This window comes from Primulina eburnea, chromosome 15, assembly GCF_022965805.1.
Source record: "Primulina eburnea isolate SZY01 chromosome 15, ASM2296580v1, whole genome shotgun sequence".
NCBI classification, from domain to species: Eukaryota; Viridiplantae; Streptophyta; class Magnoliopsida; order Lamiales; family Gesneriaceae; genus Primulina; species Primulina eburnea.
The window spans coordinates 27,441,250-27,464,712 of NC_133115.1; the positions used below are offsets into that span (position 1 = coordinate 27,441,250).

Genomic DNA, 23,463 nt, shown 5'->3' on the forward strand with positions numbered 1-23,463 from the left:
AGCCGAACTCGAGCCTGAAATTTTTAGCATTATTCGGTCCGATTCGGTTCGTTTGCACCCCTAGTATCAACCCAAAAAAAATTTGAAAAGTATAGACCATTCTATAACCTCTCAAAAATCACTCATAATTATGATAAAAGTTATAAAATATCTTTAACATAATTTAAAATGATAAACTAGTGCGGAAACTAGCGTCGGTCCTCGGGTATGTGCACCTCTAGTACAGTCAGATCATCTATCAAGACCTCCATTAACATTATTATCATAATCACCTGCATCAATCACACCTAGTAAGTCTAAAGACTCAACACATCATATTCTTAATAGCAAGTAATACATATGCAGATCACATGCAACAGTGAAAAATAATTGTATTTAAAATAACATTTTCATGAAGATGCATAAACTTTAACATAACCATTTTCATAAACATTTTCACGATGCATAAATTTTAAGTAAAAACATTTTCATGATGCATAAACTTGAAACATAAACATTTTCATAAATAATTTCGTAAACCTTTTCATATCCTCATAAACATATTCATATGAACATGTCAAGCTTAAACCTCAACCTCTTCCTTTTCCTCATTTCATAACGTATATCATTTCATCATGAGCATAAACATTTTTCTTTTTTATTGAGTTCAGATCGTTAATTGTGACTTTCCTCATCCTCAAAAATTCAATGGATCCATCTACATGTAACCACAGTACTGGACGGCTGGGACATCAGCGACGATCTCTCCTCCACTGAGCCTTGGCCTATCCTAATCGAATGAAAATATGATTGTCGGGGTTCCCTCGGGGGCCTTCTCCCATAGACGGGCTCCCTCTAGGGCCTTTACCCACACATGGATTCTCTCTAGGACCTTCTCGGGAAAATGGGCTCCCTCTTGGGCTTTTTCCTCTCACGACATCCCAATTCTTATCCTCAATAGTCATAATTACTTCACCTCCTCCAATGTTTCACATTTTCATCACTTTATAAAAATCATGCATTTAATATCCATTTTCTTTTAAAAACAAGCATGCAACATATCTTTTAACGTTATCGTTTCCTTATAAAAATCCATAAATGTTTTAAAAGAAACATTTTACACATAAAAATCCATAAATCTTTTAAATAAACATTTCAACAACATAAATATTTAAAATAACATTTTTACATTTTAAATAGTAAATATTTAAAATAAACCTTTTGACATAAAAATCCTTAAATATATAAAATTCCATAAAACATTTAAAATAGTCATTTTAACGTATAAAATCAACACATTTAAAATAACATTTGACATATACAAATCCTTAAACATATAAAATAGGCATTTTAGACATATAAAAATCTTTAAACATTTAAAATACCTATTTTATCATATAAAAGTTCATAAACATTTCAAATAATCATATTAGCATATAGAACAGCATTCAGAACACTGCCATGACGTTTATTTATTTTCGCGTGTAAAATGATCGTTTTACCCCTAGACGTAAAATATCACGTTTCTGACTTTTTCTTAATTCCGTTGACTCTAACATGTCCCAAATAATTATTTAAGCTTACATAAATTTTCCCATATTTTTATTTAGCTTAAATCGAGGACTTTTGAATTAATCTTTAAATATGACGTACTACTGTGTTTTAATCCCGAATTAAATCAAACCTTAATATAAAATTTCCAAATTAAAAATTTAGACTTCTAATAATTATTTGCGCTTAAATGTAATTTTCCATAATTTTATAAATCATAAAACTATGCTTTTCAGTAAATTCTTTAATTAACGTTTCGTGCGGCGATAAAATCTCGGATAAATCCAAAACACATTATTTGATCCCAAATTTTAACATTTCATTTTTATGAGCTATCCTACCCTTGCGAGCCATGAACCACCCCAGTGGACCTTCCATTTTTAGTTCTTAAATCTTGTTTTTGACACACTAACGAACCCACCGAGTCATCTCCCAATTTATTTGAGCCCCGTCCAAGCCACCTTGAGCCAAACCGAGCCAACCCACCTAGGCATCCTCTTGAACCATTAGAATCTATTGGACCTGACCCTAAGCTCCAAAACCGAAGCAACACAGGAGCTGCAGAAAAAGCTCCAAAAACCTACCTAGGCACCCTTGAGCCAAACTCGTTTTTCCCTGAGCCAAGCTCGAACCCTCTTGAGCCAACCTCGACCCAGACTCCCTATGGCCCCTATTGGACCATTAAAACCTAAGGACTCGACCCCAGCCCCTGAAACCGAAGCTACACCAGTAGGTGCAAGCAGCAGCCGTGAAACCCCACCCCCACCCCCATCTCGTGATGTTGCTAGGACCTCGCCAACCTGACCAGGCCCTGCACCATCCCCTCTAGCACCCTTTTAGGACCCTAAGGACCTAACCTAGCCCAACCAAGCCCTCTGCCCGAGCTCCTTCACCATGCACAAGTTGTTGAACCTGCGCGTCTCTCCCAGGCTTCTCGGTTAGCTAGGACTCCATCCCAACCCCAGGTCTCGAGTCCTAGCGTGGCTAGGGCTCTTCCCTTGACCCATAATAGACCCTAGCTCACCCTGGCCCCAAGCCCTGACCAAGCCAAGCCACAATTCCCCATCAACCGAGCCCCTATGATCTATATAACAGAAACCCGGTTCCAGTTGATCGTTTCTTGATTGTGCAGCCTTTTGGGGTGTTTTAAGACCCCTTAAACTTGTGTAAAACACGGTCCTAACACATCCTAATCATGTCATCCCCTTAGGTAGATGAAATTCATGTTTTTGGATCAAAATAAATGTTTTAACAATCACACAATATGCATATCCGAAAATCTTCAAAGTTGTAACTTGTTTTTATGCAAATTCAAACATAATTACATAATATGGTGTGATGCTGAGTAAAAGGAGAATATGGCGTGCCTTTGCGTATTTTACGCACGAATTTACGTTGACGATTACGAAGAACGGCGACAAAGACGATGGCTTGAAGACCCTTGCAATTTTCGAACTTCACCCTTCCAAAATATTGTGTGTGCCGTGTACTTAGGGAACAAAAGGGTTGGTATTTGTTGGGGAAGGGGGCCGTGAGTTTATGAGAGTGGGGAAGGGTTTGTGATTTGGTTTGGGGTTTAATTTACATATTATATACTTATTTAATCTACTAATAAGGCTTAGGCTCAATAATAAATTTAATTAGGCTCATTAGTGGTTAATTAAAAATATAAAAATTATTTTATTTAATAAAATTTGTGAATTTATTAGCCGGGTTATCAAAACGTTCGTATTTTGTTCAAGATCCAACACAGATAAAAATTACGTCTCGGCGTATAAAATCACATCAAAACCCATTATTTTCAAAAATAAGAAAAATCACCACCCATATTTTAACTAATCAAAAACATTTATTTAATAAAAAACATTTTACGTTTTTCAGCCATCGATCTCCGTTCCTCGATCGCAACTCGAATAACCCTTAAAATACATTTTTAATGCAACCATGTAGAAAATATATTTTGAACATGTAAATATGCATAACATAATTAATTAATGCAATTAAAACAATTAATTAAACAAAGAATTTAAAAACTTACATATATGTAGTTCGCGTGGACTTTTAAATTTTCGGGGCGTTACAATAACTGTATTGCAGCTCCCTTTGGAATAACATTAATCTTTAAGTTCTGTAAATCCCATAAAATTTGTTCTTGTACTTGCATTGCGGAAATAAAACTAGATTTTCGATTTAACGCATCTGCAACAATATTGGCTTTATCTGGATGATAATTAATAACACAATCATAATCTTTCACCAATTCCAACCAACGTCGTTGTCTCATATTTAGTTCTTTTTGTGTGAATAAATATTTCAAACTCTTGTGGTCCGTGTATATTTCACAACGTTCACCATACAGATAATGACGTTATATTTTCGACACAAATACCACTGCTGCAAGTTCTAAATCATGTGTGGGATAGTTCTTTTCATATTTTTTCAATTGTCTTGAGGCATAAGCAATGGCCTTCCCCATGCTGCATTAGAATTGCTCATAAACCTTGTTTCGAAGCATCAATGTATACCACAAAATCTCCTACTCCTTTTGGTATAGCAAGGACCGGTGCTGATGTCAATTTTGCCTTTAACTCTTGGAAACTATGATCACTTGCTTCGTTCCATACAAATTTCACATTCTTTCGTGTTAAAGCAGTCAAAGGCAATGCTATCTTAGAAAATCTCGCTATAAACTGACGGTAATAACCAGCTAACCCAAGAAAACTACGTATCTCATTAACAGTAGTTGGTTGTAGCCAGTTATTAACAGTTTCAATCTTGCTTGGATCAACAGATATGCTTTCTTTTGAGATGACATGACCCAAGAATGTTACTCGTTCAAGCCAAAATTCGCATTTTTTCCATTTAACATATAAATGTTTATCTTTCAAAGTCTGCAAATTTTTTCCATTTTGCATATAAATGTTTATCTTTTAAATGTCGTAATGTATAAAAAATTAATAATATTTAATAATATGTGTTCATAAATATAACCACTTGTTATGCTTTAACCTTTTTCACATATATCGAAATTATTTTGATATGTTTAATATAATTGAATAATGTATAGTCGATCATTACATATTATCATACATTAAGATCTCGGGCTAAAGACTATCATTTTTTAGCTAAAAATTAAATAAATTTTTGAAAATAATTTGAAAACTCAATACTTCGATAAATGCAAGCCGTAACTAGGTGGACAACTGGAATTTAGGTGAGACCTAGCCCCTATGGTAGAGAAAAAGATCTTATATAATGTTTTTTAATATTATCGAATACACAGATAATCGGTTATTATATAGATTTTTAATTGCTTTTTAAATATATTATAATTTACACCAATAAAATTTTTAAACATAACAATATTATATAAAATATTGCAGTTAATATTTTACAGGAACGAGGATTATATTACTATCTATTATACTTACATACATACATATATATATTAATTATTAATAAATTTTTGGTATTGAGTAGAATGAGTAATATAAAAAATGTTTGCTCTAAATACTACGAAGACATGAATAATAAATATATTTTTATAAAAAAAAACTAAAAAATAATATTTTATATAAATAATATTTGCGGTTTTGACTTTTTTATAAAATTTTTTTGAGATAATAGTTTTTTATATATAAAAAACAGTTTATAAATTTATTAGATGTGGTAAACAATCCACCAAATATGAATATAATTTATTTGACATATATATCAACTTTACACGATACATGTGGTGAAAACAAAACATAAATTAAAGTTTATTTAGGCAAAAAAGAACACAAAACTATCATAACACTTAAAAATGAGAAGGAAAAAAATTGTCGTCTATTTATTTTTGTTCAGATAGGTTTTAATATATATAATATAATATTTATTCTTATCATATAACCATAAAAAAAAGATAACTAATGTCAAATAAACTATATTAAGTGAATTTAATAATTTTAAACCAAAAAAATCTAAATTAATAAGATTAAAACTCAAAATAGACCTAACTTATAAAATTAAAATTGGCTATTATTTTGGCTCAAACTCTCTTGATTCGTTGCATCCTCAATGTTTGCTACTTTTGTCTCGTCCCCATAATTCAACTTGCTATCCGAATGTTGCTTTTTCATTAATTGACGCACAGTTTAAAATCTTTTGATATATTTTTGGCAAAAATATATATGAAATGATCTTATAGATTGTATTTATGGATTGTATTTTGTGTGAAATATATATTTTGTTTGAGTCATTCATTAAAAAGTATTATTTTTTATGTTAAGAATGTTATTTTTTATTGTGAATATCGAGAGGGTTGACCTGTCTCGGAGATAAAGATTCGTGAAATCATCACGCAAAATATCCTCTATATTTTTTATTTAGAAAAAATTTATTTCATTAGCCATCTCAACTATTTCAACTTTTATTCTTTTACTTTTCATCAGCCTAATCTTGGACAGTACATTCAATTTCTCAATAAAATGGACTTTTAACAAGAAAATTGTTGGAATAAAATCTACATTTTTCAAACCAATGAATCATGGATAAGTCTCATGTGAGACCGTTTTACGAATATTAACCTGTGAGAAGAGTCAACCTTACCCATATTACAATAAAAAATAATACTCTTAGCATAAAAAATTATACTTTTTAATTGATGACCCAAATAAGATATCTGTCTAACAAATTCGATCCGCGAGACCGTCTCACACAAATTTTTGTCATGAATCATAACCCGAATGGCTGATACCGCCAACCCCAATTGCTCAATCAGACAATTTTGCAAGAAACTGTGAAAAATTACAAAAAAAAAAAAGAGTATAATTTCATTCTCATTTTACGTAATTTGTAATTCCAATTTCTTGTTATATTTACATTCTACGTATACCAATAACACTTGACAATGGCTACAATTACAAACCCGTGGCAATGGCGGAATTCTCGCCGTATATATCCGAAACCCCCGACGCCGCCCACAGCCTCTCGTTGAAAGCCTCCTGCATATCCTCGGGAATAAGCTGCGTCCGGCAAAGGGGGCACGTTTTCTGATCGTGGTCCATCCAACGGTCTACGCAGCTCCGATGGAACACGTGCCTGCAGTTCCTCAGCCTCCGGATCTCATCGTCGCCGGAGAACTCGTACAAGCAGACAGCGCAGCTCTCCGGCGGCTCCATCCCACTTAAATCCGAGAACCTCACCACCGGAAGCAACTCCCGGATGAGAGCCGCCGACGCCGACCTGGGCTCCGCCGCGGGCTCGAGCCGAGATGGGTACTGCGGCGCCTGAGGCTCCAGGAGATCTCTCAAATCGAGGAGAGAAAGAGACGCGCACAGGAGCTTACGGAAGAAAACAAGAACTGTGAGCAGGTAAACCAACGTTTTGGGGATGCATAGGTCGCTGTATCCAACGGGGAATCCCATTTCTCGTCCGGCGGAAGCAGAATGCGTGTAGAATGAGGAAGCGGAGAGGAAGGAGAATGGTGGATTATATAGTGGAAATAGGGGTGACGTGAAATGACGAATATGGGTCTCAACATTATAGGAATGACAGCGGAGGGACTGGTGGTCTGTGGGTCGGTTGTCATGTTGGTTAGTTTGGTATTTTCCATAGTTATTCAATAAGGTATGTGCACGTTACGTGATGGTCATGAACCGTGACGAAGTCAGAAATATAATTTTATTTAGATTAAAATTTTAAATTCTAAAATATTTTAATATTTTAAATTAATCTATCAAAACAATATATATCAATCCAAAATTATACAAAATTTACGTATAATTTTTCTAAAAAAAATTGGACCACCCGAGACGTGGATGTTCATCCACGTGGCTCCTTCATTCGTCATGAGCTCAATTTTTCATATCATTTTTTTATTAAATGGCTAGAGCCTATCACAAACAAATGATTTGTTTAGTTTGTTTTATCTGATTAACGTGATTTACAAGCTATTGTGATAGCTTGAATGTTTATCTGATGTGTATCAGAAAGTAGCGGCTACGAGTTCCACGTTATAAAAAAAAAGTTACGTGTCATAGATGATTGGGGATTTGGTATTGGAAAAATTGACGTGATATTATAAACATTAACTTGTCCATAATAATGTTAATTTTCAAGTGAAATATGACTAAAAAATAATAAAATTATGGTAAAACTTGTGTGAGACGGTCTCACGAGTCGTATTTCGTAAGACGAATATCTTATTTGGGTCATCAATGAAAAATATTATTTTTCATGCTAAGAGTATTACTTTTTATTGTGAATATCAGTAGGGTTGACCCATCTCACAGATAAAGATGTGAGACCGTCTCACAAGAGACTTACTCTACAATTATATAACTAAAACCTAGCGGCTAACTTTGACAAATATGAGTACATAAACAGAAAATATGACAACTAGGAAGAACAAATATACTATTTTCCTTAAATAAACTAATTTATGAAAGTAGTTTTAACGACTGCATCAATATATTTATTTTTTCTGTTAAAATAAAATATATTTGTTTTTAATATGAGGAGTTATTTCTGAAACAATGTATTTATTTTGTATGTGTGTCTATATATATATATATATATATATATATATATATATTTATATATATATATATATATATATATATTTCATAAACATTAAAAATAATCTTTTTAACATATAAAATTTCATAAACATCCATAACAATTGAAAATAATCATATTAGCACATAACAGCATTCATAGCACTGTCGTGGCGATTACTAATGTCTAGGTGTAAAATGACCATTTTACCCTCGGACATAAAATTTCACGTTTTTGAGATTTTCTTATTTCCATTGACTATAACATATCCCAAATAATTATTTAAGCTTACATGAATTTTCTCATATTTTTATTTAGCATAAATCGAGGACTTTTAATTTAATATTTAAATATGGCGTATTAATGCGTTTTAACTCGAATTAAACCAAACCTTAATATAAAATTTCCAAATTAAAAAATTAGACTTTTAATAATTATTTGAGCTTAAATATAATTTTCCATAATTTTATAAAACTGAAACTAGGCGTTTCAATTAATTCGTTAATTAGCATTTCATGCGGCGATTAATCCCGGATAAATCCAAAACTCGTTATTAAAATTAGACTTTTAATAATTATTTGAGCTTAAATATAATCTTATTTTTAACATAACCTTTTAATCGATATCAGGAGTTGATTCAAAATGTTTTATTCTCTTTATATCGTTTTTGTACAGTTGGTTGAAATTTGGCATCTTTGTTCGCATGTCCAGCAATTATAATCTTTAAAATTTTGATTAGCTCTCGTCATATCTCTTCTAAAACTTTTTCTTGTTGGTATTTGTCCCGTAATACGAGATGAGTTTGATGCATGAGATGACATCCTTCCTACTTAATGATTGTACACTTATTTGTCTAGATTTGTAAGATATGACTTTTTGCCTAGACCTTACTGCTTTTGTTTTCCAAGAACTCCTTCCACTTCGCCTATTTATGTATAAGGATGAGACTTAAAACTCTTCAACTTCTACCTTTGTGATTTACTTCCAATAATTGTTGGAAGATTATTTTCTCTACAACATAATGAAGTACATTGTTTTTACCCCTTAATATTTTGTAGTTCTTTTGTAATAATGCCAAATGACACAATTCTGTCAATTTTTTTAAAGAAAATATTCTATTCTAGTCAATATATCTGGATTAGATGTATTTCATGATTAGTATTTCTCTTTTATGGACTTGGAATTTTGGAGAAAACGTGTTGCACTGTTGTTCGTTTTTCGACTCCCGAATTTCATATATATTTCTTGAATAAAATAATGAATTAGTCCACTAAATAAATGTTATGTAATTTAATACTATACATAGCTTGAGCAATTTTTTCTATGTATCTCGACTATAGAAATGATTCACCCTTATAAATTATGCCTTAAATAGTGTGTTAATTCTTCCAGCTATCTCACTAAGAGATTCTCTGGTTAGGACTGGTTCTCTGATTAAGACTCATTTCTAAAAGTTTAATGAATCATTTTTTATTGAGATCAATTGTTCATGCTGCGATCCTCATAGTCGATGTCCAATCATCAATGAGATATTATCTGTTTTTGAAGTCCAGTACATCAAAGTTAAGCATAATCCCGTAACGATGTACTGGTTCTAAAATAGTCTTTCCACGGGTAACTTCCATTTCCCCTACTATGATTTTACTCGTGGACCTTTTGAAGATGTACATGATTTTTTTTACTATCCTTTCTGTGTTGGTGTACCACTTTTCGAGCTATGGTTCGAACCATTCGAACCGAACTCGAGTTCATATTGAAAATAAAACAAAATTGGCTGTATTTCGAACTTCAAATGGATTATACCTTTCAGCCACTTGGTTGTAGGAGAGATGAGTCGCATGGGTGGGAAGAGACGCCAAATAAAGTTCAAGAAAAAAAATTCGATTTTAGCCCAACAAAGCCCAAGAGACAGGTAGCAGCCCAACAAATAGCACGGCAAAGATCTGTCGGACTTCACGCTTCTCGCAGCATACTGTCGCAGCAAGAGAGGACGTCGGCTTTCTGACCGCCGCAGCAAACCTTAGTGTTTCGGTCAATACGTAATTGATTCTGCTCTATCTTTATTAATCCAAAACAGTTCTGAATCTTCAACAATTGGATTCTCTGCCTAATTTCAGATGGAATTAGTGAATGTGTCAGATGAGAATGTTACAAATGTGGCATTCAGAAACATGGAAGGTAATGCTGCTCAAGTGGATGATTTTAATCCTAAAGTAGATGATCTGTTTGCTAAGGTTGACAAGGTATGCATCCGCACGATTCCCCTTGGTCTTAAATTAGTTTCAGTACTTTTACCTTTGAAGACTTACCCCCTCCCCTCCCCTCCCCCATCAAATGCTCTTAGTAATGTTGCAAGCTATATGATTAAACTATCTAAATCTTGTCCCACGTTTTTATTCACATTTCTGCAATTATGATAACTAGCGACTGGTAGATTTGATGATAAAATCCCCAGAATTTGTATTCGCAAACTTTGCCTGATTCTACGTATTATGTATTTTGTTCCACTGCTTTTATAATAGTTGGTATTTTCTTTTTTAATTTCTGTTTTGGTTTGCAGCTTGAGCAAAGAGTGAATGAAATCGAGCAATTTTACTTATATGCGAAAATAAAGGAACCAAACACTTCTAGAAGTGCCTCTATTTTGAAGGACAAAGAAAAGGAGAAACATATTCCCAGCATGAAGAAGCTACACCAGGATGCTTCACGTAGAGAAGCAGCAGCTGCAAAGAGAATGCAAGAGCTCGTGCGCCACTTTGGAACCATCTTTCGTCAGGCAGGTCTACATGATAATATTTTTGACATTATTACATGTCTACGCAAACCAACCTCCAGCAGAAAAAAATTTATATTCAGCTGATGTTTTGGCTTTTGGGTACATTGAATTGGTATCAAGATTTGTCTTTCCCTAATTAATGTGCATTTTTTTAGTTGATTAACATATGACCCATTCTTATTTTTTTAAAACATGCCAATTGTCAAATTTTGTTGGATTATATGCTGTTCATGCCAATTTGTTGCTTTGATGAGAAATCCACATGATAATGATGTCGATCTTCTAACACCAGTTTATCAGTTGCCCCTCGCCAAAGAGATTGTAGGAATTTGTGCCTGTAAGGACAGTTACTTATAGTCTGATATGCCCATGCTATACAAATTCTAGGTTGGATACTGTGACCATGTATGCTTGTAGAGTTTGCGTGATTACATTGAGCGCCCTCTATGATGATCTCATGATCGGTAATGCAGAACTAATTTGATGTTGTTAAAACTTTAGAAAGTTTTATAATCATTTCGAAGGTTGTGGTCATTTAGGGAGCGGAAATGCTTTAATAAGATGATATGATGATGGGATGGAATATCCAAATTGAAAACTGAAAAAGTAATTTTTGGACTTTCAATGTTTGAGTTATGAATAATAAATATTGAATGGATTTCATGGACACGTCAAAGGATTTCTCTTTTACTTTGTTACTATCATAACATTCGTTCTCTTGATAAAACATTTATTATAGTCTGGAGGGCTGGAAGCAAAAGTTTATTTTCCGTTTTCTCTTTTTGATGTTCTTGCTCCTTTTGATTCTCTGTTGGCTGTGAAGGGGGACACATATTTTTCCTGGTTTTTTCCTGAAATTATACTGCTGTAACATTCGTTCTCTTGATGAAACATTGATTATCAGTTGAGAGGGATGGAAGCAAAAATTTATTCACTTTTTCTCCTTTTGACGCTCTTGCTCCTTTTCACTCACTACTTGCTTTCAAGGGGGGGACATATTTTTCCTGGTTTTGTCCTGAAATTATCCTTCTATATTTGTATGCTTTTAGGAATAATGCCATATTCTTTTCTCTTCTTGAGGATTTTACTTTATTGCAAAGTTCTAAAATTCAACCAGCGCCGAACCAACGCCTAGGCCACCTAGGCAGGGATTAGGTGCCGCTAGGCGGATTCCACGATGTTAACATAATAAGATGAAGTTTAGTGTATTAGGGCAAATCAATAAATCGCATTTTTTGTTAGACTTTGATTTAAGGCCTATAAAAAATTACGGTTCGTTTTTTAATTGGAATTTTAATTTTAATTTAAAAATTAAAAGCTCAAAAGACTTTTTTAAAGAGGTTTTTGGGCGCCTAGGGCCGCCTAGGCGTCCTTGCCGCCTAGGCTGGCCGACTGGCACTTCTTTTTCGGTGTGGTTCGGCCGGCGCCTATGCTGAAATTTATAACACTGCTTTATTGTATCATTACAGTTTATTTATTCCTGTTTTCTTTGGTGAACTTATGGTATGATGTTAGGATGCTGGTTACTGGTCACATAGAATAAGAAATATTGCAGGAACAATGATCGATCAAACACAAGCAAAAATGCTGAAATATATGATATAGTATTAATTGTAATATATGAAGGTATTTCCCAGAGATGATTCTCTGTACAAGCAATATAAATGCTCCCCTAGCTACAGCTAATAACGCTAACAATGATAAAAGAAAATAACTAACTCCCCCTTGCCCATTCTTCTCCCTCTTATTCTCCCCCTTCTCACGTGCAACTCTGTTCTACCTTCTAGAATAAACTCGAGAGAAAATGGGCCTCTCTTGATTTGTACGGCCCATATCTTCTAAGCCCGTATCATATGACAAGAAATAGGCTATGTGCTTTTATTAGATCGTCTTCAAAGGATTTCTAACGAACATAATATTTTTTTTAAAATTAAACATTGTTTGGGAAGGCTTAAGATCTGAATTATAAGCATCTATTAGCGAAATTGGCATCACTATTACACTAGGAAATGAAAATCATATTAAGAAAAAGCTTTTTCTGGCCCTGTAGCCCGCAAAATATTATCCCCAGAGTGATAGATGTGGTATCCGAAGGATTTCTCACGAACATAATTTTTTTTTTCAAATATTAAACATTGCTTGGGAAGGATGGAGATCTCAATTGTGAGCACAATATCACACTAGGAAATGAAAATCATATTAAGTAAAAGCTTTTTCTGTCCCAGTAGTCCGCAAAATATTATCCCCATAGTGCTTGATGTGGTATCTTTTACTTGACGATGTTCTATATTTCAAACTCTTACTTCTATTGACCCTGAAATTTTTGTTTTTTTGTTAAAGGTTACCTCACCAATCAAATGATCTGTCATATTGACTAATCTTTCAGATCACGCAGCACAAGTGGGCATGGCCATTTATGCAACCAGTTGATGTTGAAGGACTTGGGTTGGATGACTACTATCAGGTAAGACTTTTTTTTTCCTTATTTTCAACATTAACAAGCCCTTTAAAAACTGCTTTGCCTTTTTATATTTTTGAAATATTTTATTTTTTCACATTTTTTAAACAAATGAATCACAGACGTTACTTTTTACCCTTTTCTACATTAGTGACACATTCAATCTCCATATTCACTCATTTCTCACGTCAACATTCAAAGCATGTTAATCAAACACCATTTTAGTACTTCTCCAGTCTCCACTAACGTATCTTTGAGTTCTAAAAAGAAAATGAGATTGAAAAACCATAAGCTCAACCAAATGTAGCATTGGTTTTAGGTATTCATTTGTCTAGAACTGTTGCATTAAATGTTTATTTGCATGCTTTGATTGATTTGCTTAATGTTGTTTATCAGATTATTGACAGACCGATGGACTTCAGTACAATAAAAAATCAAATGGAGGCCAAGGATGGTACTGGATATAAGCATATTCGTGAGATATGTTCTGATGTGAGGCTGGTTTTTAAAAATGCGATGAAATACAATGATGAAAAGAGTGATGTTCATGTTATGGCCAAAGTCTTGCTGGAAAAATTTGAGGAGAAGTGGCTACAGATATTGCCAAAAGTTGTTGAAGAGGTAAGGTACCGAGTTTATACTTTTTTAAAATTTAAACCACATGTACCGAAATGGGGATAGGATAGGATTACTACTATTAGATTAGAGATTAGATAGAAAAGTGTATAGAAGAGTGGGCCTGGGCCAATATCTCAATGGATATACTTGCATTCCATCTGTTAATCCCGCATCCCCATACCCCAAGCAACCTACTCATCAAATATTGTGGAGATGCTTATATATTTTAACCTCTCTAATACAGGAAGAAAAACGAGAAGCAGAGGAAGCTGAAGCACAAATGAACATTCAGCTAGCTCAGGAGGCAGCTTATGCGAAGTTGGCCAGGGATATAAATAATGAGGTTTGGTCCAATGCTTCAACCACTCTTTCAACCCAGAAAAGAGATTATATGATGGCCGATAATTAATGTTAAATCAGATATAATGAAACTATTGAATGATAATAATATCTTTCATTCAAAGAATCAAACTATTTCTAGAACATAGTGAAAAGAAATGACACAATCCCTATAGAACTAAGAATTGGCCCTCTGGAAGAGAATATTTCCCTTGTCTCTTGCACTTGCTTGTCATACTGAAACAAACAAATGAATACCCTATTCTAACCAACTCTTCCTGCTTTTATTCTTTCCCCCTTTTAGGCATGTGGTCTTCTGGTATACATCTTGTAATCTGTTCCCCTTAAATGGTATGAGCTTTCATTCCCGAACTCACCTCTCATCTCGAGTGATCTGGGTTCATAACGTATAATTACTAGTTCCACTAACAACATATTGAGCTAAAGAAATAATCTTGAAACTTGTGGCATTACCCTTACTCATGAGTGATTTGATAGTTGGTATGTGTCTTGTTTCAGCTTTATGAGGTTGATATACATATTGAAGAGCTCAGGGAGAAGGTGATTAAAAAGTGCAGGTTGGTTATTTGGTTTTTGTTTTTCCTTTTTGCATCATAACTTATTCCCGCATATGTTAACTCTTCTGTCGCCAATAAAAATAAGCTGGCTGCTCTGTCTGATTTATGTCTAGCTGCCTTGATTCTCAGTATTTGTGCAGAAGAGCCCTGAGTAAACATGACCAAAAACAAAAGAATATCTAGGAGTCTCGATGTAACTAGGAGCTATCCAGCACCAGTGTCTACTCATTAAACTGATGACATGTTTATATTTAAGGTTGTTTGGTGCTCTTCTGAAGCTGCTGATGTCATTCCATGAAACAATATTTATATCCGAGAGCGCTGGTATTCGAGTATGATGCCTCTCCCTTGCCCCACCTACCCAGACTAGATACAGTTGTGACTGTCAGAACGTATCTCGAGTACATGAAGCCTACAATTCAATCGATATTGAGTATGTAGTAAACATGAAGAATCAACTAGAAAAAGTAGTTGGAAATTAAAAATGTTTTGACCCAACCCACAAAGCATCAACTCTAACCTACGCGCTGCTACAAGCTTATATTCAATTCCACAAGCAATTGTAAACTAATATGTATGCTTGAGAGGATTTTGCTTATAACTGAATAGGCTTTTAGTTTGGGCTAATCTGTCAGATTATTGAGCCCTAAAATCGTTCTTTGTTGAGAGTTAACACAACATAAAGGGTGACCGAGAAGGGATTTTATCAGATCAGTGTCGAGAATATTGCCAATGCGAATGTTATGTTCTACATGGGATCAATCTACAAGCAACATTGGTTCAATTAAAATTCAAAAACATTAGGTAGTGCTCGGAGGAATGACTTTGATTTGGAGAGACTTAATTTGATTTGGCTACATAAATTAATAAAAGATTGGATTTGAAATTCACTCAACATAAATTCATCGGATCAATCAAATTGATTTGAAATCCATGGGTTGAAATCCCTCAATTCAAGTACACTCTTAGTTAATTTAAAGAGTGCTTCTGAATTTCGTTAACGACTGGGGGTACACAATCTCTTTTTGAAGTTTGCTCTCCTCTCCCCCAAATTAATAAATAGTAGCAGTATGCTAGTTTAAACGAGATTGTGATTGTGTAATTGTTTTAGATTCAGCTGTAATTGTTGTCAACTTTGCACTTGGCTGTCCATGTCTGCTGCTCTCTGCCTGCTTGATGTGAATGTCAATATTTGATTACAAGGACGCCATTGTTGCACTTTACATTCATGATTTAATACTACGCTACAGGTATTTGCTTTGTTTGCACTTTAGAGGTTTAATTTGCTTGCAGGTGTGTATTAATAATCAAGCAAACATTATTTTGTCGACTTTATTCATGTTTTAGTCTATGTTTGAACATACAACTGCAGGAAAATATCTACTATGGAGAAAAGAAAGCTAGGGCTTGCTGTTGCCCAATTATGTCCCGAAAATTTAAGCAAGGCGCTCGAGATAGTCGCACTAAATAACCCTAACTTTCAAGCCACGGCTGAAGAGGTGGAGCTTGACATAAATGCTCAGGTTTTTATTAACCTTGTACTATTTATACTCCACAGTATCGTTTGATTCGTTGATAAGATAACAAAGGATGAAGATAGTAAATTGAAAGATATAGATGACAGAAGAATATATAACTCCAATTATTTTAGAACTCACGCTAAACGCTAAGTGTGACAAGGACGAGGAAACAATCAATATGTTATTATTCGCACCAAATAGTGCATTCTAGTGTCTTTGAAAACATCCTAATCCTCTCTTGTATATATTGGATACAGAGTGAATCCACATTGTGGAGACTGAAATATTTTGTGAAGGATGTGTTGAAGGTAAAGTGCAAGAGTTCAAGCAAGGATGATAACAATGATAGCACTTCTCGAGAAGCTGCTAACCACCACGAGAACAATTTAGTCTCCAAACGTAAAAGAGAGATATGTGATGCTCTTGCCAAGACTGCAAAGAAACGTAAGAAAAAGTCCTCACCTTAATTCGTATCAAGCTGAGTTTTCTCTCCTTTTTTTATTCTGATTAGAATATAAATTTCAAGCGACGAAGGGCCGCCATTGATAGACAATAGATTTTTGGGATAGTAGTTTTGCATCAAAACATAGAGATAACTGGTGATTTGTATGTCATAGCTTAAGCATAAAGGTTCCATCACTTATGGTATTCCTGATCTATAGCAAGGAGTCGAAGTTTATCCTGAGCTTCAAGTCAAATCTAGGAGTATTCCTCTATGTCAAAGATTATTTGACATAATGTTTGTAAACTTGTAATTTTATCACCATAATATAAAGTATTTTTAGTAATCCCATCACATTCAAAGTTCCTATTTTAGTTGGACTTTGATTCGATGGTCAGAGTTCTTGTACTACTGTTGCTTCTATCTTGATTTTGACCTTTCTCTATTTATTGTTTCTCAAAAATGGATTTTTTTTTTAGATTTTTTATGGAACTTACAAGTTTATTAATCTTATCCGTAAATGATTAATTTATCGACGTAAAATTATTCTATTTTATGTAGATTTACCATAGGTGCAATTCTTTTGTCCCAAGTCGAAAAGAAAATGAAGCTCTAAAAATGGACATAATTAAAAAATGATTGTGGATTTTTCTTTTACAATATTTGAATATTTTTATAAAGAAAAAGCCCGGAATCATTTTTCTAAACATTTACAAATGTTATCTTATAATGACTTGCAATAGACTTATAGTATTTGGATTAATTATTTTCATAATGTGATGACGAAAAAGTTGACCAATACTAAACCATGATTGGAAGTAGAAATAGAATTAACTTTAGAATATAATAATAAATGGAATGGATTGATAGATTTATTCTATTCAAATAATTAGTACAAGAAAAGTGAAACATATTTTAAATGAAAATACTTTATCTGTCAAATAATTTTTTAATTAAATTTCAAAATAATTACTCAATTTTTTTAATTATTATTAAAAATTAAAAATTTATAAATATTAATATTCTATTTATTATTATAAAATTTTATCATAAAAATAATATAATTATCAATCTTAATTTTATTTTTATTCGTAATATTTTATTTACTAAAATATTTTTTCTTCAATAAAATATTATAATAATTATTGTTTAACAATTAGTTTATTTTATTATGACGTCATTATTAAGTTATTATTTTATTTATTGTAAATATTAATATTATTATCATTATTTTTATTTATAAATAATAGTATTTTGTTTATTATTATTATTATTAAGAAGATATAGATTTATATTAATTAAGTTAAATAAGAAAAATATTTTATAAGTATAAAAAATGAGAAGTAAGAATGATCGATCTTATCCAAAAAGAAGAAATGATTATTTCCATGAATATGAGAATCACCAAACATGAATATACAGAATGAGACATGAATGCTCATTTCATATTAGTGCGAGTTTAATTCATTGTAATTATTGGAGTGTCGGATACCGGAGTCACGCCTGATCATCTGTCGTTCAAGGATGACAGGATGCTTCCACCGCCAGCTAAGTGGACGGGGAAGTGCAAGTTTAATTCATTGGTGTGTAACAAGAAGCTGATACGATTCTTCGATAACGAAAAGTAAACGCGCTAAAAAACGGAGTCTTGTTTTTGATCAGATGAAATAAAGAACATTGGGTTGTCCCGAAGTTTTGAAACAAACAAAGATTTGTAATATTCACATCTAAGTTACGAAGAACTTAGCAACAAATATTCACGGTACGAAACAATTGAAATTCAGACGAACCTTCAAAGAACTTGTCTTTGATAATCCGTGTGAAAATAATCGACAAACGCCACAAAGATTAAATCTTTGATAAATTTGATTTTGTTTGAACAAAGCAACGTTTTTTAAAATGTTTGAGAGAAAACTCACAAAAACTTTTGTATAAACACAATAATGTATTGATAATGTTCAAAATTTCGTACATATATCTTTACAAAACAAAAAGATATCAATAATCAAGTTCCCAAAATAATTTGTTAATTTGTTCAACATGTGCGCAAGTTCTGGCACTGGTGTGCGGCTCTTTCTATATTCGGTGCAATTTTTGTGTGTCGCGCGAGATTTGGACCCGCTACTATCCTCTTGATCAGTTAGCACTTGAATGATGTTGCAATGACCTCCAACATTGTTACTATGTTCTCCAAACCCTTCTAATTGGGACTTTATGTTTGTAGACCCTTTTTGGTAGCTCACCATGAGTCAGTGAAGTGATTCTTTAAACTTCTTGCTGCGTCCCCTCGTTATAGATCCTTCTGACAACTCTAGCGGATCCCATGATTTATTTGGAGCTTGATCAACCATAATCGCATTACAAGACCATCACAGTTAGATCTTTTACAGAGTATTAGATACATAACTGTTTGCGCAAAATTTTGTAGATTGCGGGCGTGTCAGGTATAAGTGTACCAATTTGTGTAAAAACGTAAAAATATGACTTCTACCTATTCAAACGATGTGGATTCCAAATTTGATTGTAAGTTTTATTTTTTTTAATATGATAAACTCGTCTAAAACAAAAAATGTAAATGAAAAATGATGCTGATTTTGAAAAAATAAATGAATTCCTAGACATGATTATAGTGGTTAAACGATCAAGAGGAATAAAAGTTGTTAAGAAATGTGAGAAACTAGAGTAGGAATATGAGAAAATTATTGAACTAGATTGATTAAAATTTGCATATTTTCTACTGGAACATTGTTGGGTGATGTGTTGTGTGTTTTTTGTCTGTCAATTCTTCTTTTTGTTTCAAATTCTGGGGAGTTTTTCCACTTTATACCGCTACCCACAACTTCTCTCACGATCTTCTCAATCTCTACAATCTGGTCTGCAAAACTTATTGCCCAACTGCAAGGTTAATTAAAAATGGCCTGGAATAATTATTGAGTTTTTCTTGTGAAATTTTGTGGGCTTAAATTCTTCTTGGCCTTAGCTTCTCAAATTTTGATCCTAATGTTCAGTTGCAAACTATAACCTTGATCAAGTATTTTTTATAGTCTTTTTCTAATTTTTATTTTTTTTGGGTAAATCGACCTTAAAAAAACGTGACAAGAACAAGAAGAAGTAAGGGTTAAAAACTTAAATGATGATATTGTAAAATCATAATAAAATAGTCTAAAATTTCCCATTTTTGACCATTGGCGATGGTAATGGACATGGCACGCATACAGCGAACACCACCGTTGGGAATTTCTTGATGGGTGCAAATATGTTCGGAAATATCGCATGGTACCTCTGCTAGAGTTGCGTCTCATGCACATATTGCCATTTATAAGGTTTTCCTAGCAACGTGTTTGGAGAGTGATGTTCTTGCAGCAATGGACGTTGTTATTGTTGTTAGAGTATCGTTTTTTAGCACCTAAGGTGCAGCGAAAATTTTAAAAAATTGTTTCGACGTTCGAAGGATTAATGGTGTACAACCATAACCGCGGACTATTCCACTGCATAAATGATAAGCACTTCGATAGATCAGGATTGTTCAGTGAATCATCAAATGATCATCCATACGTAATAATGGACATCTATATGTCCTTATCAATGAAATATGACGTTTACATCACATATGTTAGTCTCAATCTCAAAAAACTTTTATCCTAATTTTAGGTGGCTGATTCGACTAGCAACCTATTTGGAATATATGATACATTTCCTAACGAGTTTTATGATCTTATGTTGAGATGCAGACATCATAGTATCTTTTATATAATCAAGGACTTTATCTATGTAGCTTGCATAAATATACGATAAAGTAATGTCATAATTGAATAAAACTGTAACGCCCCAGATTTGACGACTGTCCTCACTGTACAAAGACGAGTCTTTCCAGCGTGCTTATGTCCTCACTCACACGCATCCTAGGAAACTTCCTAGGAGTTCACCATCCCAAAATTGCCCCAAGTCAAGCACGCTTAACTTTGGAGTTCTTATGTGATGAGCTACCGAAAAGAAGATGCACATTCGTGATATGAGTAGTACCAATCGAATCTTTTAAGCCCTCTTCAACTGTACAGTCCATTACATTGAACATTCTCGGAATCCCTCTCCTTCCGGTGTAAGAACGGTTCATTCATGTTCCCTTCACCTAGAATCCTGCCAGGAGCCGCTCATTGTCCGTGCCACCTCATGGCACCGGCGATCACCCCCCGCCCTCTTCGGCCCTGGGTCTCACATGCCCACCAGCTTCCGCTTGGTTCGTCCCCGAACCACACCGTACTCGGAGAGGTCGGCTATGATACCACTTGTAACGCCCCAGATTTGACGACTGTCCTCACTGTACCAAGACGAGTCTTTCCAGCGTGCTTATGTCCTCACTCACACGCATCCTAGGAAACTTCCTAGGAGGTCACCCATCCCAATATTGCCCCAAGTCAAGCACGCTTACCAACACTTAGGAATCTATGTACTTATCCTGGAGGTCCTGGGTTCAAGTGTTGGGGAAGGCGAAAGAAGCCACTTTCCAGGAGTGGGATATTCTGTGAGCTCGGCCCATGCTGGACCATTCTAACGACCCATGACCAGTAGTGGTGCGTGGGTATGGGCCGAGGCCTTTGTGGTTCAGCCTAATGGCCCATGATCGTTACAAAAAAAAAAGACACCTTTTTTTGTAATGCACATGGGCTGTTCTCCGATTGGGCTTAAGTAAGTCCCCTCACGATTATCCCATTACCCATTACTCATAAAACTTCTCCAGCCCAGGCACTGGAGTTTTTACCTCCTCAGTTTCTAATCCTGGGGAGGTAAAAACTCCAGTGTCTGGGCTGGAGAAGTTCTATGAGTAATGGATAATGGGATAACCGTGAGGGGAATTAAGCCCAATCGGGAACAACCCATGTACATTACATAATGGACTGTACAGTTGAAGAGGGCTTAAAAGATTTGATTGGTACTACTCATATCACGAAGGTGCATCTTCTTTTCGGTAACTCATCACATAAGAAATCCAAAGTTAAGCGTGCTTGACTTGGGACAAATTTGGGATGAGTGACCTCCTGGGAAGTTTCCTAGGATGCGTGTGAGTGAGGACATAAGCACGCTGGAAAGACTCGTCTTTGTACAGTGAGGACAGTCGTCAAATCTGGGGCGTTACAAAAACTATAAAAATTATTAAAATAATTTTTTTTACATTAAACTCAATAAATTCCAAGCCACAAGTTGGCTCACTGGGCAAGTACTCTAAAAATCTCTCACTTTCTCTATAGCCAATTACCTGTAGTGAAACGTCCACTACTCGTTTTTCTTAAAAGTACTAGAATTTTTTTTTCATATCCTACTAGATTCGGCCGATACATATATATATACTCACTATTTTAAAACAAAACATCCAACCATATTTGAAAATCCAAAGGAAATAGTTCAAAATATAAAATCGTCAAACGATGCCAATCCTAACTTAGCAATATCTCAAAATAAAGCTAAATCTAACAACCTCTCAAAACAACTCAATAGCATAATAAAAGTCATAAAAATCTTTAAGATAAACTTTAAATCATAAATGTGGAAAAACTAGCGCTGGTACTCGGGTTATGTGCACCTTCTGTCCAGTAAGATCAACTATCAAGACATCCACTAACATCAATATCATGCTCACCTGCATCCATCAAACCTAGCGAGTCTAATGACTCAACAAACCATAATCTTGATAACAAATAATATGTATACAATCACACACAACAGTGAAAATAATTTTACTGAAAATAACATTTCATAAACATGCATAAACGTAAACATTTTCCATACCATCATAAACATATTCATTTTCATCATATACGTATACGTTTTCCTTTCTTTGAATTCAAATCGTTAATTGTGACTTTCGTATTATTAGCTGAAAGTCGATGGATTTATTTACGTATTACCACAGTATTGGGCGGCGGGGACATCGACGACACTTTCACCCGTCAACTGAGCCTAGGCCTTGAATATCATCGTATTAGTCACAATTACTTCACTTCCTTCAACATTTCATATTTTCATCATTTTATAAAATTCATGCATAAAATAATCATTTTTCTTTTAAACCAATCATGCAACATTTATTTTAGAGTTATCGTTTTATTATAAAAATTTCATAAACATTCAAAATAAGCATATTTTCATATTTTACAGCATTCAGGGCATTGTTATGACGTTTACTATTTTTCAGGTGTAAAAAGATCGTTTTACCCCTGGACGTAAAATTTCTCGATTTTTAGTTTTTCTTACTTTCGTTGACACTAGACCATCCCAAATAATTATTTAAGCTTAAATAAATTTTTTGATATTTTATCTAGCTTAAATTGAAGGATTTTCATTTATTTCGTAATTATTAATTCGTAATGCGCTTTAATCCTGAATTAATTTCAAACTTTATTATAAAATTCTCAAATTTTAAACATTGACTTTTTATATTTAAATTACTCTCGTGAACCATGATTCGACCCCCAATGAACCACGTTCGAACCCTTTAGCTATTTAAACCCCTAACTCGAACCCTAAACCAAACCCTCGAGCCATCATGCAAATTGTTCGAGCCATGCTTGAGCCACCCCAAGCCAACCTCTTTCCACATCCTTTATGGACCCTAATGTACCCACTGGACCCCTAGGACTCGACCCTAGCCCGTGCCGAAGGCACCT

At 34.1% G+C, this 23,463-nt stretch overlaps 2 protein-coding genes across 3 annotated transcripts; one reads left to right on the forward strand and one right to left on the reverse strand.

The window, feature by feature from the left end:
* Nucleotides 1–6,326: 6,326 nt before the first annotated feature.
* On the reverse strand, nt 6,327–6,996 carry LOC140814305 (brassinosteroid-responsive RING protein 1-like). Its single transcript, XM_073173247.1, has one exon. The coding sequence runs from the start codon at nt 6,936–6,938 to the stop codon at nt 6,432–6,434; it is 507 nt and encodes a 168-aa protein (XP_073029348.1). The 5' UTR covers nt 6,939–6,996; the 3' UTR covers nt 6,327–6,431.
* A 2,968-nt stretch (nt 6,997–9,964) lies between these two features.
* LOC140814216 (transcription factor GTE6-like) lies at nt 9,965–17,194 on the forward strand. 2 transcript variants are annotated; one of them, XM_073173134.1, is made up of 9 exons: nt 9,965–10,109; nt 10,188–10,313; nt 10,631–10,846; nt 13,233–13,310; nt 13,701–13,925; nt 14,167–14,265; nt 14,781–14,839; nt 16,212–16,362; nt 16,617–17,194. In XM_073173134.1, exons 2-9 carry the CDS (start codon nt 10,188–10,190, stop codon nt 16,824–16,826), a joined length of 1,164 nt encoding a protein of 387 aa, XP_073029235.1. In that variant the 5' UTR covers nt 9,965–10,109; the 3' UTR covers nt 16,827–17,194. The 2 variants fall into 2 exon arrangements, with proteins under 2 accessions (XP_073029235.1, XP_073029236.1); XM_073173135.1 differs by having other exon boundaries at nt 9,966–10,101.
* Nucleotides 17,195–23,463: the final 6,269 nt, after the last annotated feature.